Source organism: Pezoporus occidentalis, unplaced genomic scaffold (assembly GCF_034315485.1).
Source record: "Pezoporus occidentalis ecotype Australia unplaced genomic scaffold, CSIRO_AGI_Poc_V1 ctg13, whole genome shotgun sequence".
Lineage (NCBI taxonomy): Eukaryota > Metazoa > Chordata > Aves > Psittaciformes > Psittacidae > Pezoporus > Pezoporus occidentalis.
This window is the reverse complement of record NW_026913103.1, coordinates 13,923,359-13,941,659: the sequence shown is the minus strand read 5'-3', so window position 1 is coordinate 13,941,659 and position 18,301 is coordinate 13,923,359. Positions and strand designations below refer to the sequence as shown.

The following is an 18,301-nucleotide window of genomic DNA, read 5'->3' as shown; positions in this document are numbered from 1 at the left end:
TATACCCAGTTTATTTAAGGAGACTCTATTGGGAACACTATCACCTGATTATCCCTTTATAAAAATGGGGGTATTGTTTCTCCTTATTCTGTCAGTGAGAACTTTAACAAACTGCCAAGACTTCTCAAATATCATGGATAATGGCTTAGTCACTTAGTGAAAAAGTCACTATTTCCCCCAGGACCCGTGGATGTGTTTTATCAGCTTCCATGGACTTGTGCACCTTCAGGTTCTCTAGATGGTCTCAAATCTGATCTTATCCTACAGCAGGCAGCTCTTCATTCTCCCAGTCCCTGTCATTGGATTCTGTGACTTGGGTGGTATTGCTGGAGCACTTGCTGGTGAAGACTAAGGCAAAATACTCATTGAGTAGCTCAACCTTCTCCATATGCCCATATTGCCCCATATATGGCACTATTCCACTGTAAGATTTTCACACATTAGTGACTGTGAAATCAAGTATGTTCACCAAGACACCTGAGTTATGATTAATTTTCTAATAGTCTTTCTGTATCAGTTTGTGAAGGGAGATCTTGCACCAGGGAGGAAAGAAAGTGGCACCATTAGAAAGAAGACAGTCTTGGCTTTATGCCTGGAGCGCCGACTTGGCCAGCTGCCCCTCACAGGAACCTTTACCCTCTTATAGCCCAAATAACACACCAGCAGCAAGGCAGCAGCTCATAATGTACCTTAAGCAGAAATAATGGTGAAGTTGAAAAGTTCCATGAAACCCTCTGTAAGTGTGGTAGTGCTAAGGGCAAAATAAAAGTGAATAAAAGGGAGGGGGGGGGGGGTTGTCAACAGTAAAAATGAAGGTTTGATAGAAGAAGCAGATGCTCAGGAATGTCCAGCTTTAATATGTCTTTGTTAAGTTGAATATTAAGGCAAAATTTCATACATATAAAATGAAGAAAGCTGGACAGATTTGGCACTGCTACAAGTCCAGGTCTGCTCCTCATCAGGTAAGAATGGTAATCTTAGCAAAGGGGGAATGGCTGTCAGTGAGATTGTCATTACTGAGCCACCCAAACCCTCCAGTCTAGAGCAGCTATTCTTGACACAGAGTAACTGCCTATGTTAATAGAATAAAACACATCAATAATACACAAACAAGCAGACTGAAGGAGCAATTAAACCACTTTCAGCACTCAAGCTTTGCAACAAAAACCTTACAAACTTTCTTGTTTTCCATTTCCCCACGTTGTTTTGTATTTCTGATAGGGCTTTGAGCAACCTGGTCTAGTGGAAGGTGTTCCTGCCCATATCAGGGGTGGCTGGAACTAGGCGATCTTTAAGGTCCCTTCCAACACATAACATTTTATTATTCTATGAGTCTAAGATCTGCAATGAAAGAATCAAACTGGTGAAACAACTTCAATGTAAAATTTGTAAAAGCATTTTCTTGCTGACTAAGCATGTATCAAGCAGCACCACTGCTGAAATGCAACAGTGTTTCAAGCCTTAATATACCAAGATTCATAATGGGAATGCTAACAAGACCACTAACCACTGCAGATCTGGCAGTGCTGCTACAATAAACATAAAGTAAGCAGAACTAGTCTTGCACACAAATTAGATTGTTTAATGTACAGAAGTCCACTATGTCTTTCTAACAGGAACTTCATTATCAGAAAGTTGGTTCAGAGTGCTAAGCATAGGAATGAAGAAAACAATGGCAAAGACAGCCCATCCAACACATTAATTTCCAGTTTCAGGGAGACAGGCTGTGCACAGTGAGACAGACAGAGAAAGAAAAAGGAAGAAAAGCCCTAGTATTATAAATCTACAGCACGTATTTAACTCATCACATCATTCACACTATTTTTCAGTTGTTGTCAAAGTTGTATACACAATATTTTTATATCCCTGTTTATTTATATCTGAATTTCTCACTGCTAATTAGCCTTCCTGCAGAACAAAACTTGTTCATGATGGGAAGGACAGCACTGTCCTTTCCTGTGATTATTTTCCCATTCACTATGGGGTCAAGATTGCTGAACCACTGGTGAAGCCGAAATCAACGACTTTAAATGCAGAATATTGACAAAGAGGCAGAATGGAAACCCTGCTGTATGTAAGTGAGAAAGCATGCTCTGGAAAAGGTGTGCTAAGAAGTGAAGCAGCACTACACAGCCACTTGCTCCAACCTGGTGGGTTGGAGAAGAGAACTAGAAAAATGAGAAAACTCATCAGCTGAGATAAAGACAGTTTAATAGGTCAAGAAAAGGCTGTGCACACAAGCAAAGCAAAGAATTCATTCACTACTTCCCATCTGCAAGCAGGTGTTCAGCAATCTCCAGGAAAGCAGGGCTCCACCGTGGCAGGGAGGTTGGAACTAAATGATCTTAAGGTCCTTTCCAACCCTAACTATTCTATGATTCTATGTGTAACGGTTACTTGGGAAGACAAACAAACATCGATCCGAATGTCCCTCCCTTCCTTCTTCTTCACCCAGCTTTTGATGCTGAGCTTAACACCATATGGTATGGAATATCCCTTTGGTCAGTTGGGGTCAGCTGTCCCACTGTCCCTTCCCAACTCCTTGTGCACTCCCAGCCACTTGCTGGTGGGGTGGTGTAAGTAAGCACTAAAACAGTGATGAATTATCAACAGTTTCCAGCACAAATCCAAAACATAGCCCCATACCAGCTACTATGAAGAAAATTAACTCCATCCCAGTCAAAACCAGCACACCGTGCCTGTAAAATCAGCCATTGCAGACCCTAATATTACTCTAGAGAAAATAACAGAAAAGTACTTCTAAGTGCTCTTTGCCAGTAGTGAAGCAAAGCGGAAAGAGGCATACATTAGGGGAAATAGGCACCTTCATGGCATATAATGCCAATAAGAAACTCCAGAATGATCTGTTAAATGAGAGCAGTTGGGGAAGTTATCCCAGCAGCTCAGCTGCACACAATGCCATCCTCTGCCTCCACCAACTTACTGATGTTTGCATGGAAGAGGTGTGTGAGATGTTCCTGACCATTATGGTCACAACATGATGGGAAACCACAGCAGCATGGAAAAAAGCTGGCAGAAAAGCCAAGAAGCATTTAGTCACACATTTGGCATACACCGAGAGCAGAAACACTTTCTACACTGTTCAGGAAAAAAAGAGATACTACGGCTCTAAAATCCAGTGCAGCTTTGCTTACATCTTGAATGACAACATTCTGGGTGCATTTAAGTCCACTAGTAAAACTGATATTTGATTAACATAAAAATCTCATAGTGCCTATACAAACATGTTTAATACCTCAACACGTAATTCCATAGAAGTTATATGAATTTTACACATACATTTCTCAATATTTTTTTTTTAATGCAATCAATGGGTGGGTGTGAATCATTTTGTTCTATCAAAGGAGCACCCAGTATGTATGCTGTTCAAGGTTAAAGGCCTAGCTATCTCATCAAAACTGCATTTTTCATGGTATCTGCTTGCACTTTCCAGCAATGTTGTGGTATAATGAAAGTACAGCTTTTGTCATAGCACTTATTCATCTAGATCTAATTCAGCACATACACATTCCTGACAATAACAGAGACCAGAGAAAAAGATTGCCCAACCATACTCTTATTTGTCAAAGAAGCTGATCTTTTTTAAAAGAAAATTTGAGATAGAACCTTATTTTTTTACTTCTTATTTTGATCACCATCAGCAAAGATGACCAACATGGAAAACAAAGCCTCAAAATTCAGGTTTGGTCTGAGCCCATATTTAAAACTTTGAGATACTTCAGGATGCTTATTTCAAGATTCTGATTTCTACTTTGTAGATATGGATTCTCACCATAGAGTGCAGATGAAGGTATAAGGCCAAACTACAAACCCATAGGTTGTTTACATTCAAGGTGATTAGGCAGAACTTTAACCACAAATCTCCGTGAAATTTCATGTATCCCCATGTCTGGTGTGACAGGTGAATAGTGCTCAGATCTGATGCTGCTTAGTAACCAGACTGCATCCAGCTTTTGAGATCAACAGAAAAGTTTCAGGATCTGAGCTAGACTGAAAAGAAGAGCATCCATCCAATCGACAAAGTTGCTATTGGTCTTTAAAGCAGAAAACATCAGGAGTGGGTTGTTAGATGAATTTAGCAGCAGGGAAGCCTGCAGCTCGTCAGCTTTTTCTTCCTCAAAAGTAGGTACTTACTGCAGTCAAGAGGAATTATTGCTGAGGATCTCTGGGCACAGTGATGTTTTTGTTATAATAAAAAAGTCTGAACAATTCAATTGCACACCCACAATCATCCCTTTTGTTTCTCCACTACAATAATACACTCCTTTATGATGCTCAAGGTTTATACTTTGATTGCTAAACTATTATGCATAGAAAAAGACAAACAAAATAACAGCTAGTATTGCTTGTCAGATTGACAAAGCAAACCTCAGCTAGGCACACAGGCTGGCAATTTCTTTTATTCCCATACTTGATTCATCTCAATTTCTTAATGGGAGCAGTTATCCTTGTAGAAGGTTCTTCATTTACTTTTATAACCACAAAGTTTTCATCACACATTCATATTTTGCTTCAAAAAAGACTTCTGGTGAAATCCTGGTCATGCTGCTATGAACAGGCCCCTTCTCTTTAGCTCAGATTGCCTCAGCAATTTTGGTACTTTAACAAGAGTTTTCTTAATAAGGTCCAAATAAAGAAGGATTCCTTAATAAAATCTGAAGACAAAGCTCTCAGAAGTCCTATTCTGAATGTGAGCACACACATGCTGTTGACTTACAACCCTATGAGAAAATACTGGCATTTCCTCACAACCATTTTGGATCTTGGATCAGGCTTGGGAGCAGCAGTTCCTAGCCTCTGCTGGGCATTTCCTCTCATTCCTAATCAACAAGTGGAGTAGAAGGACATATTTCCATCAGTGTCCACACGCCACCAGCAGTGTTAATGTACAACTTTCACCTTGTTAGTAACTATCACAGCTATTGCACAGTCTTCCCTCCACATCAAGCATGACCTATCCTGCCATCAGCACTGCCAAACAGTACTGTAAAGTAACAAATCAACATGAAGATCAGCAACGAAAGGAAACTGGCTGTACTTTCGAAGGCCTATAAGCAAGACAGAAACAGAAACGTACTACTTCAAAATGAAAACATTTACATATTCTTATTAGGTTTCTGAGAAAGTTAGACAAGAAAAGTAACTTGTAAGTCAAATTCCAAAATGTTGTTTCAGGAGAAACAATTGACAGTACAATAAATAATCACATTCCACCCTGCTGTTGATTTTATTCTTGAACCTTCTTGGTCTGTAAAATGTTGCAAGCCTACAGTAACAGAAGACAGTTAATAAGGACTAGACTTCTATTTTCCATTTCTGCTATTCCCCAGCTGGAAAACCAAAAAAAATGTTTCCAGTCTCTCAATGGTTTTCTATTTACAACCTGTCAAATAGAACATAATCGAACTGTGACATTTAATTAATACATGTAAAGCAATAGTAGATTAGTAGATAATAAGAACTGTATATTTCCAAAGCATACATTTTGTCCCCCGCAAAATAACAGTGCCAATATTTGAAAGAAACTCAAGATGCCTTTTTTCCGCTTTTGGAATGAACATATGTCCCTTTCTAAAATGTGTTCCATTTTATAGAAATCTTCAGAGACTGGTGCTCCCTATCTTCTTGATGATTAAAATCTGAAAAATGCTGCTGTGTTTAAAAAAGTGTCACAAGTAGGGTGAGGACTGCCCTGAAAATAATCATTTGAAAGGCATGTTATTCACATGATACCGATAAATCCCAATGTTGTTTTCCCTGGGGTAAAAGGGGCTCCTTCCTTATCCATACAAATAGTATAAAATATGCAAATGAATTTTGATTTCAACAAGTCAAATATTTTGCATGTTTCATTTACAAGTTAATAAAATTCAAACCATTTTAAAGACTACAATCATGGCAGAAAATAAAAGCCATTGCACATGGCAAAAGCTGTATTGTTTCTCATTGATAGATTATTTTCTGTAATTCACATTAGCAACCACATTACTGAAGAGCTCTCTAGCCCTCCAGTGTTACAGTTCAAGGTAATATGTGACAGATTTGAGCATTCTTAAGGAAGAAAATCTCCGGAGTGTGTAGATCGCAGCTTTGCTCACTGGGAGATTACCGTAGCTTTTATATCTGTTACAAATGTGCAGTTATACTGATAACTTCAAAAGTGGAGTATTACATATCACGCTAAAATTCTCCACTCCACCAGCCTCTTTTGTTCTTTCTTGCTTCCTTTTTTTATTTTCCTCCTTCTCTTCCCCCCCCCCCCCAGTTTAGCTATTGCTGGCTTGCCAGAGATCTTGAACTTGAGAAAGGTTAGACATCACAATGCTGAAGCAGTTTGTGAGCATCAGCAGATTTAGCTTGTAATTTCATTGATCTATGTGGGCTTGCTGTTTGCAAACCAGCTGCTGCACTGTTTCCCCACAGCTACTGATCTGAGTAGCATTGATTTTTTCCTTTACATTAACATAGCATTACTTCTTTAATGGGCATTAAATGACTGGATGTAAATACAAACAGGGCTGCAACAACAAAAAGAGAAATAAATGCATTGGTTCTTTGTATTTAAAGAACTCTATTAATATTTTCCAGAAAAAAAAAAATTTAGAAGCATGAGTTATTGATCAAGATAAACGCTACTTTTCATGGTTTTGTTTCCACACATTTCTTTTGCCAAGAAACCATCTTTTTTTCTTACCGCGTTTACTCATAGCCCAAAATGTAACATCTTACAAAGACTGCATTTTTTTCTCTGTATAAATGGTAAAATAGATTTTTTTAAGGAAGAATTCTAGAAAGTAACATGAAAGATTTTCTTCATTGTGCTTATACTAAACCTACAGAAACCTGCATCGGTTTTGAAGGAAACATCATCTGTTATCTCTCATTTTTTTGCCATTAAAAAAAAATAAAAAAGAATGGACCTCAATTTTGACAGAGTGGATGTGACATCTGCAGCATGGTCTATATCTTATGTATAATATGCTGAATATAAGGTCACGGTATCACCACATGCTACTTTAGTCCTTCAGTGGGTAGAGTTTTAAGTAATCTTACAGATATAAAATTTAATGTGGTATAGATAGGACAGTGGGGAAAAAAAAAAGAATAAAAAAAAAAACCCAACAAAACTCAAAACTCAACCCCCTGAATCTATTAGCTTAGTCATTTCTGAAGCTAGTCAGGTGAAGTTTCCTGGTCCTCTCTAACAGTAGGTGACAACCAGCAGAGATGTCTATACCAGAAAAAGATGCAAAACTGAATCTAGTTTCTACAGACACTTCATGAAGACAAGATGGGATTGAGAGTGTTGAGAATTAACAGATAAGAATTTCCAAAGAAAAGCAGTAGTGGGTTACAACCTTCTGGGCTGCAGAAGATGGCAGGCAGTAGTGCCAGTGATTTCCTCGGTGCCACAATCAAGTTAACAGCACCTCAAAACCCAGGCACTTCAGCAGAATACAACAGGAATAGGACTTCTCTTTAGGTAGTTATGAAGAAAGATTTTTTCTTTTATAACAGCTCTGTTCTGGCCATGCAGCCTGGTTACCCTGAGGAAAAGGTCCAGTGACCTGACAGATGGGAATTCCTCATTCTCATGTAACCCTGTCTACTCCCATTCCTAGAGAGGGCAAATCATTTCACATGGATGCTTCAGTGATATCTATTGGATCCTGGCTCAGAAAGGAGATAAATTATTCTCACAAGAACATAATCGTACATAATATGGCGCTGGAGCTGAAAATAACCCATAAAATGAGTACAAAAATTAGACAAGTTAAAATATATGTTGTCAGTCTAACAAATCTCTCCTAGTCTGACAGTCCTCTTACTTTGTCTAGCCAAAATTTAATGTCAGTTTTAGCAGATACAATGTCCAAATCATTAAAAATTATATTAAGTAACACTGACTCCAATGCGCACCTTTAGAGCAACCTACTATTAACCTTTCTACACTCTTAGGAGAAGACTTTCAGTGCAAGTTTTTTGCCATCATTTATTCAATTTTTAATCCACTGTGAGATTCTGCCCCTTACCTCATAGTTATATTTTTCTCTTAATAGTCTTTTATGAAAGACCATATCAGGATTTTTTTAAAAATCCAAATACATTAGTTCACCAGGTCACTTTTATCTACTATTTTATTAACTTTTTCAAAGCACTTTAGCAAGTTAGAGAAGCATACTTTCCCTCTACTGACGTTACGCAGTTTTGACCCTATTAGGTTATACTTATCCATGTGCTGAACTATTCTATCCTTAATTAGACTCTCAATCAGTTTTCCCAGAAGCAAGGTGAAGTTCACTGGTCTTAATTCCCAGGATCTCTTTTTGGTCCTGTTTTAACAACAGATACCATCAGAAATTTTCCAACCATCACTGGTCTATATCACATCTTCTTGCAAGTGTCTCCTCTATTTCATACTTTATTCTGGTGAATGCTACCTACTTTTAATTATTTTAAATTTTTACATGACTTTATCAAATGACTTGGCACTCCCCTTGTAAAAAAAACTTTCCTTGCACAATTTTTGGTAATGCTGCTCTGCCTTTTGCATTTTTAGCACAGTAACTATTTAGCTGCCATCTGTGAAAATGAACGAGAGCCTGTTTAACTACTGAACTCTTTTGCTATGGTGAGTCGGTAACCATGGTTTCAATTTGATATTTTTGTTCTTTTTAATTATTTTGTCCGTACAAGTCCTCAGATGAGCAGCTATTCACTTCTGTCATCAAAGTTACAAAATTTATCCTGAAGTTTTTAGGGCTTTTGGGGTTTTATTTCTGTGGATACACATGACCATCAATCTCAGTAGATTATTTTCCAGCCTCACTTTGAGCACTGTTCTTAGAGGAAGAGCAGAAAGGAAGGATCAAATCCTAACACCACCATACCTAAATAACTGGTTAGACTCACCAGCAACATCTAATACCAAGAGTTCTTAAAACTGGCTTTCAAGTGAATCTGACAAATGACAGAAAGAAGTTGTGATTATGTGAAAAGGTATAGATTTGTATTCTGCGCTTGTAGAAAATGCTCTCAGTCTATGCTTTAGGTACACAGGTCTTAATGATCGGGAAATATTGTTGAACACGATTTTTAGTGAAAAAGCATTGAAAACTCCCACTGACATGTGTACATGGCTAAGTAAAGGTCAGTAAGCTATTGAGTAAACCTGAAGTGCTCACATTAGAGGATTAGAAACTCAGAATTTTCAGCATTCAGTGGAGTTGGTAGACTTTCATCTGGAACTCAAGATTTAGTATCCTTAAGTCAGGTCTGATTTGAATGGATGAGAAAATTGAAAAGGAACTTCAGCCATATAAAGCTTCCAAGTATGACAGTCTAGGTTTCAAACTATGCCTTGCTTCTATAATAAAAGCCACACTACACTATCTTCACCTGGGTGTGAAATTCATTACAAAAATATCACGTAGCTCTAACTGTAAGTATTAAGGTAGATTACTGCTGGCTTTGCTTTCCCTTCAAATAGAAGTTTCGGTTTCATCTGTGTTCAGAGATTCTATGTGCTGCACTGTTAAGCACAGATTTCTGCTTAAATTATATTCCTATCAGCTTTAACATTAAAATAGAACACATTTTAATGTGTGTGTTAAACATCAAATCATTTTTGCTTCAGGGAAACTCTAGTAAACAGTAGCTGTCAAAAACTGTAATGACACAAAATTAAAATAATAGAAAATAGTCTGTAACAACAGCTTTTCTCATCCTGTTAACAGAAGTTCAGCTCTTCATCTTCTAACTACCCTTTACAAAAAGCAGAAAGGTTGAGGGAAGTACAGCTCAGGTACAGAAATGTACCTGTTGGACAAGAGAAGTTGGAAATTATCATTGTTACCATTCTTTGCTTCCTTACTGTGAAGTACACTTCAATCAATGTAAGAAAAATGCAACCAATTTAACATATGCATGTTTCTTCTGTTATGAAAATTACCCTTTCAGTCAGGATTTTTAATACATAAACATTTTTTTCACAAAATCTTGGAAAATATAGGAGTATCATTTACACACTCTGCATTGGTATACATTCTGGAAGCCTGCATTATGTCAGAAAGAAACTGATTTAAAGAAATTAAACTGCATCAGAAATATTGACAGGCATATAGATTGAATTACATGAATATGAGATACATACAGACAGAGTAGTTCTGCTTAGTGATCAATGTCAAATGAATTTCAAAATTGTTTGTTTCTTATGTCTTTATTTTAGATTTTAATTTGAATTAGTAATATGAAATCAAATCACTATTTATTAACTTTCACTTACAAACAAAAAAAAATCTAATAGAAGCTTATCTGAAGTTAGAAACCTCCATTTTACAAAGGCTGAGTAACAATATAGTTTAATTCTACGGTGATAGAAATTATTCAAAAGCAAGAAGTAAAACCCGAGATTTGAAAGTTTCCACCTATTAATGTGGTATGTAACTGATGTACACAGGCTGTATGGTGAGGTTGCATTGCCCCCTATAGTCACCTTGTGTCAGCTGGGAGGGGAGGGGAAACAGAAAGAAGAGAAATCATTTGCAGAAAGTACAATGCATTTGGTTTTGATTCACTCTTTGGAAAGGGCATGGTGGGGAGCAATGCTCAAGTCTAGCCTGTGACCATGCTGTTCAAGAAAAATTTGTATGCATTATTCTCCAAGTACTTATGGAGGAAATAAAATGTATTCACATTCTGATCAGAAGACCTCTGCAGCCCCTGTGGTCTGGCTGTGTTTGGGGCGCATTTGTTGGATGCTGGTACCTGCACACTGACAGCACACCAGGGACGCCAGCATACCTTCATGTGGACTCAGATGCAGGAGGTGGTTCACTTTGGTTCACCAGTGAAAGGCAGGAGGGACTGCAGGTGACAGATCTTTTGCTCTCAGTGGGCACACCGTTGGGGGCTGAGCATAACCAGGACATTTCACTCCAAAGCACACAGGACTCTAAAAGCCCAAATTGTGGCATACATATACAGACTACTTTTTGAAGCAACTTCAGCACAAGGACTAGAAAGAGAGAGAAAAGGCTGAATACAGGTTCCTCTTCAGCAGCAGGAGCAACTGCAAGGAGCATAGCCAGTTTATTCATGCTGCCCATGGACACTAGCAATGCTGCTCCTTCATAGCCCCTGGGCTTAACCAGGGCAGTATGTTTCCCAAATCCCTGCAGAATAAGATGCCACTTTTAACCACTAGCACAAGGACAAAGCTACATGCCAGGACTCAGATTTTCCAGTCAAGCCCATCTTTCTTAACTTTGCTGTCAACTAAAAAAAAATCTTATCTCCTCATAAAATTAACTGACTCTCAGCAGCTGTCCTAATACTTTTCTCTTATGAATGAACATAATTATGCACAGTATTCAGTATATCTTTTAACAGGGACAGACACAATATAACAAAAACCATACACTCTTGAGAATCTCTTAAAAATATCTAACCAGCTACTGATGCTACTGTGTCAAAAACTTCATGAAAAGTACAGATGCTCAATAAGCTCAAGATCAACACTCTCCTTCTTAGGGTGCAATACACTGTTATCACTATTTGTCTTATTTCTGGGGACAGCTTTTCTACTCCCGCAGTTCTAGGCACTACTCCCATAGTTCTAGCTAGAAAAGGTTAGTGCTGCTCCTAAGAGGTGACAGATCCGGTTTTTGAATCTTCTACCTCTTTTCCTTTGGTGGCATAAGCAGGTTTGTAGAGACACGATGAACTGATCGGACTTATGCAGCAAAACTCCTAGATTTCTTCTTACTGTATTCGTTTTAATTTGGATCAGTTGTTGAGGCTCACCATCTATCAGCACCCATGCTTGCACTTACACTAAGAAAGGAGAAACAGAAATAGTAACAGTAGGTTACGGTAACAGCTTAACTCGATTGCAGTGATGTCTTGTGTCAATTGGAGTTGTTTTGTAGCTATGGTTTCAAGAATATGAACTGTCATTAAAATGCCTTTATATTTCATTATGTCTGAGAAAAAGTATTATGAGTGTTCCCATCCACATATCTTCACAAATATTCTCTGTCTAGACAGAAAAGACAGTCCTGCAAAGTGGAGCTGAACAACTTGTTTAGTTTTTGTGAATATATGTCTACACATGGTCCTGTATCAATTCTTTATTTTACTATGATGACTAAAGACTCAATAATGACTAAGCTACTGATGAGATGTGATTGCTGCTTACCCAGCAGATCAATACTGTCTCACTGCCTCCTGATGTGAAGGGGTGTATCCTGATAGCATTCAGCTGTTCGATTATCTTACTCTTAACTGCAAGCTCTTTGAAGCACTGTCAGGTTTTTGTTCTGTTAGCCCCCTAGCTAGCACAAGCTCTGCAGCTCATTGTCTTGGGTTCAGGTGAAGCAATTATTTTTCTCCTTCCTAATAGCTGGTGCAGCGCTGTTGTTTTCGACTTTAGTCTGAGAACAATGCTGATAACACACCAGTGTTTTTAGTTGTTGCTAAGGAGCGCTTACCCCGATCAAGGACTTTCTCAGTCTGTCATGCTCTGCCAGTGAGGAGGGACACAGGAAGCCATGAGGAAGCAGAGACAGGACACCTGACCCAAACTAGCCAAAGGGGTATTCCATACCACAGCAGATCATGCCCAGTATATGAACTGGGGGCAGTTACCCGGAAGGGCAGATCATGGCTTGGGTTGGACTGGGTATCGATCGGTGGGTGGTGAGCAATTGTATTTTGCATCAATTGTGTTTACTGGCTTTTCTATTCTGTATATACTGAAGCAGAGTTGCACAATAGATACCACTGTGGTAATTCAGCTAACACAAACTTCTAACAGTGTGCAATTCAATCTTATGTTATTATCCTTGCCCTTTATTTATTTTCTCTCAGTTATGACTCTTTTGTTACTTGTGTATTTTGTATTCAAACACATGTATGTACATACATTATGCTATTTCACTGTTTTCTTCAATCAACACAATTTGATTGTGCCCAAAGAACATACAAGCAGTATGTTCTACTCATGAAAATGGGAGACTTTCATCATGTTACCAGCATATAGTGCCTTCATGCTAAAGAACCAAAACCCACTATGTGACACATATCCATCCCCATAAATGTGTAAACAGCTTTCAGCAGTGGTGCCCTACATAACTGGTGCAGAAGACAGTGACACATTTGGGGAAACAACATTTCTGAATGCCAAACATACAGAGGTGAGACACTAAATCTTACGAATTATCCATGCAAAGCAGACAGAACACCTGTTTTCAAGGTCAAATGAGAAAGATCCCCTGACCTGTGGGTAAACTGCACGTTAATACATTTATCCATCTTTGGAATGTAAGAGATGAAATCAACACAGAGAAATAAACAAGTGGGGTAAGTCAGCCAAGCTACCAAAATCATTATGCCATCTGTTTTGCTGGCATTTTTAATGCCTGTGCAGAGCATACACGATGAAAAATAGAACTCCAATTCAAATTTTAGTTTCTTCTAAACTGAATTGCAGTATCAAATAGATTTACATTCTTTGGATAACCCTTAATTGGTGAGTAAAATAAACCAATACTAGTTTTTGTAAAGGGAAATTGCAGTAGTGTCTCATAAACGCTTCTACACATCCCACTGGTCTTCACCAACATACTTGAAGCTGGCATGATCCTCTCAAAGTAGTATGTTTTGTTATAGTTGTCTACACTATCATGTAAAGGATAACAATTCAGAAAAGAGGCAAGGTGGTCAATTGATTCTTCCTGAATACTGTGGACAAGCAACACTCAAGTTTGGTTCCTGAACCTGATAGGCTGCTGAAGCACTGCTCTTTGATGGTTCAAGAGAAGCCAATTGTACTACCAGGGGAGCAGACCAGAGAATGAATTCTGACTGGGAATGTCAAGTTTAAACTCTCTAGTAGTGCAAAGAGGTTCAGAAGTGAATGCAAATCCATCCTAAAGCCCTCTACATTAGCAGAATTGGGTAAAAAGCTCTTGTTGGGACCCAGAGAACCACAGTTTCTCTTGCTTCTCTCTTGCCTTGCCAGGAAGAATAAATGGTTTGGCTCCTTTACAGGGCACTTCTAAATGCCTTGCATTTCATCATCCCCATCATAGTGAACTGAGAATTTTTGACATTCCCCACTAAACATTTTTCTGCCCCCTGCAGTCACAGTGAGAGAGGCAGATGCATCTTTTCCATTCCTCCCACTGAAGTATTGCAAAATCTGAGCTGGACCATGCACTTGTGTAAGAGGATTCTAGCCAGCAACATAAAGGCTATGGCATGTGGTATGTGTAATGTAGCAGCCTACATATATTACAGTTTTTTTCTAAATCATTGGGATGCTATTAAAAAAAAAATTAACATTTACATCTCTGATGACTATAGAGTCGTAGGATCTTGCAGCAAATGTTTCAGAGTACTCATCACTGTGCTTTTTAGTATCTCTACACAGGCAGTTAGTTTAATTTCTGATATATCCATGTCATTTTTTTTTCATATTAATATTCCCATATGACAAGTACATTACTTCAAGCTGCTGAATTGATTTTCAAGAGGAATCTTGGTATACGTAAATTGTTACTTCTCATAAAACTTTTCAAAAAAATGGCCAGATTCAATTCTATCTTTTGTAAGGAGCATGGAGGAGTATAATGTGCCCATGCACTATTAAACAGTCTAGCTGGTATTGTTTAGTTATCATCTGTTGTATTTTGTTTAGTTTGACAAGATACTGCAGACTAATAAAAGCATTAAAACTGCATGATTGCAGTATTGGTAAAATATCACCACTGTTGGTCAAGTACTAATGAAAAATGAATGCAATTCTCCACCAAATTCAGACTGCCATTTTAAGAGCAGTCATCTAAAACCAGGCAGTGTTTAGAAATGCATGAATACGATGTTTACCCATGAAGAAAGCAGTGTGTCTTTATATTCCTAAAGAACCATATGTCTGTTTTAGTAGATCATACCAGTTTCTTTTGTGGAGGCCAATAAGGGTCATTAAACACCAATGGGTCTCTGAGTCCTTCTTCAGAGTCAATGACATTGTAGGCTTCACCAGGGATCTCATTTTCCTTCTGTACAAGATCTGCAGGGCAAGGGAGGCAAATGAACTATGAAAAACATAATCACTGCTTTTACTGTTGCTTTTTTATCATAAAAATTCCATTTTTTTAAAATTCCATTTAAAAACACATTTGCCTGTTGAAAGCATAAATATATATTTTTGTTATATTTATAATTTTTCATTTTAAAAAAGAATTTTGTCATTCTTTTTTGAAAAAAATTCTCTACTTTATTCTCTATTTTAATAAATATTACACAAACTTGTTATACAAACTTCAGGACAAAGCAAGTGGTTAACAAAGTAAATACCTCTAGAACAGTTTCTCAGAGGTGACAGGAAAATATTTCATAAGTACCTGAGGGGATTAGTAGTCTAACACTCATTTTCAGAAGTGACTTGAGAACCAAGGTTCAGCTTTTCAAAAGTATCTGGGCCTTTAACTCACATTTTACTTTAAGAGAGTTAGACCCTCAAAACCTATGAGGACCTAGAGTTCAGGATGAAAAGCCTTACTGAAAATCAAGGGGATTTGGGTTATCAAAGGCCAGATTTTTTAAAAAGTATTTAGGAACCTAGAGGCAGATATAGGCACCCAGATGATGGTTTTTTTTCAAAGTAGAGTGAAGAAGGGTTAAGTCCCTAACACTCACTGAGATTAGTGTGCTCTTAGAAAGTGCTAAGTACACCTCTGCATCTAAATACCTTTAAAAATCTTTTCTTGAATTGCTTTTGAAAGTGATCTTTATCATCTGAATGCAGTGACTTATCCTATGCTTAATTCTCGACCTCACAAAGGTTGACATAGATGTGCTTTACTCAAATATTTCTTCATCACGATCTTAATGGAAATTGACAGGACTAGGTAACAAAATCTTATTTTTAACAAAATCTGGTTGGTATTTGAATCCAGAAATTCATAAAAGCTTGAGAGCTGAAAATAACAGAGAGTTTTGCTCCACTGTGATTGCACTTGGGAGAGCTCTGTTAGATCCTGAGCATTCAGCTTCAGGATTTCTCCCTGTAAATGCTAAGCAGCCCACATGAGCACAAGCATGTATGCATGAAGTCATACTGATAGCAGTGCTAGAGTCTTATAATATGAATGACTAACTCACTTTCACCATCTTTGCCACAGCTGGGAAGAAGATAAGGGGTAGAATGAAGAAGAAAGTTTCAATGCAACACAAATCTGGCAAGATGAAGATTTGGATTTTGATTTCTGAGGAAGCAGAATTTCTTTCTGATTGCATTACACTGTGCAGCTCCATTTTTTTTTTAGCCTCTGCTATTTTTTTCTTACTTTTATGATTGCTTCATATAATCATCTTACATAAATATAAATTTTTCAGTAACAGTTCTCAGTATTCAGCTTTAAAATGAATCCACTATTTTGTACTTAAACGTTAGCTCCTAAGTCACGTTTGATTTTTTTTTTTTTTCCCTGTACTGACTGGCTCCTGAACATTCTGACTGATAGTAAGCTTTGTCATGAGATGCTGAGATATAAAGAACAACAGGTTACTTCATAATCTCTTCTTGTTAATGCTTGTTCTGGAGAGTACCTGCTGTCTTTAAAAGGGATTTGAGAGACCCAAGATTAAGAAGTCTCCCTATAACAATTACTGTTCTTATTACTGAAGAATACTCATACCAATGTCACATCTTCCTGATGGTTTCAAATTCGTAGACTGAGGGAGAGATAAACGTCAAAGAACCATATAGTATGCAATTATAAGACATCAAACTGGTCCAATACAATTCCATTTTGGAGAAGAGTAACACTATCAGACTAATTGATTTCTGTCTGCAAAGTATCTGTCAGGACAAAACACGATCTGACACCATTTGAATACTTTTTAAAGTGCAACAGTGCTTACAGTATTTCTAACCATCTTCCTAGTTGATCCCTATTGGGTAAATTATGTAAGGGGCTATGTGAAGGGAAGCTAAATGAACCATAAAACCTAACACTGACAATGTTTCAGAGAGGGTATCAAAACGCAAGAGTACTACTGCCAGTATGTCTTGCTACCTCTTTGACTTAAAAGATACAAAAGTATAGACTTCCATTCTTACACAGTTCAGTCAAGCTTGAGACACAAGTAAAGGATCTGCTACCATGATGCCCATCATAGTATATCCCATATTACTCCACAAAACATTTTTCTAAGCCTATTTAACCACTGAGCTCCTATTGCCATTACCCGCATTGACAATATCTGTGCAAAGCTGGTTCTTTGAAATATTATCCAAAGTCATAAATATTTGGAAAATTAATATGGAAAAATGAAATTACATTAAAAAAAAAAGGGAGATATCCACTGAATCTGCCCCTCCTTTCTCCTTTCCAGAAATCTAGGCTCAAATAAAGGACATGTACTATAATTTTGCTTCTTCTTCCCATCCCTTAACTCAGGATCCTTCAGAAGAAGTCTTTAACAAATAGAGAAAAAAAGCATCAAACCAAAATATCAAATGTTATTAACTAAACTTCCAATTTAGCATTCTTCCTAACTTCCTAACTTCCTAACTGAGAAAGTGAGCCTGCTGGGAACCTCCCTTTGTCCCGTCTAAGGGCATGTGGAGGTCTTCAGATGGCTAAACATCTTCTAGGCTATAGCAGTAATGTCTGCACCAGCTAACCCATTTAGATAGTTGGAACTAAATGATCTTCAGGTCCTTTCCAACCCTAATTATCCTATGAGTCTATGATTCTATGACCCAAAACAGAACTGACCTAGTTTTATTTCCAACTAAACTAGTGGAACTCACAGACTGGTTAGAAACTGAAAATAATTATTTTAAATCAGATGAAAATGGTAGGTTTTTTAGAAGGAGTAAGTAATTGAAGGCTACAGTGATAAAGGGTAACTAATTCAAGATCGGCATCCTGGATACTAGGTGATGGAAAGCCAAGACAGCAGTTTGCTACAGCTGAAGACAGTTTTAACTGTCCCAAGTTGAGAAGGTGAAATTGTTATCATCATGAGGTTAATTCACTTTTGCTTGGATATATTTACGACTCCTCCAGTGGAAGAGAATAGAGTTCACTGCTTATAAGGTCTCTATTTATAAACGCATTAGAATATTTTCCTTTTTGCGCTAATAACAAAGCTTGAAGGATAATCTCAATATAATTTCAGTGCACATTATGCATAGCTGTCTTCTTGACTGCAGAACACCTGAAATCCATTGATTGTATCCACAGTGGTAAAAAAAAAATGTGCA

At 37.7% G+C, this 18,301-nt stretch overlaps 1 protein-coding gene across 11 annotated transcripts in view; it reads right to left on the bottom strand.

Annotated features, from left to right (window-relative positions):
• The window catches only part of LOC134158478 (uncharacterized), a 219,732-nt gene that overhangs the window by 21,026 nt on the left and 180,405 nt on the right, over window positions 1–18,301 (bottom strand). For 10 of the 11 annotated variants that reach the window (XR_009962792.1, XR_009962786.1, XR_009962789.1 and 7 more), the window contains one exon: window positions 14,976–15,094. Coding sequence is in view for 5 of the 11 variants with exons in the window: in XM_062608443.1 (XP_062464427.1) it covers window positions 14,976–15,094 (119 nt within the window). In the remaining 6 variants the exon portion in view is untranslated. Of the gene's footprint in view, window positions 1–235; window positions 339–14,975; window positions 15,095–18,301 lie in introns of those variants that run through there. The other variant, XM_062608444.1, reaches the window with a different exon arrangement.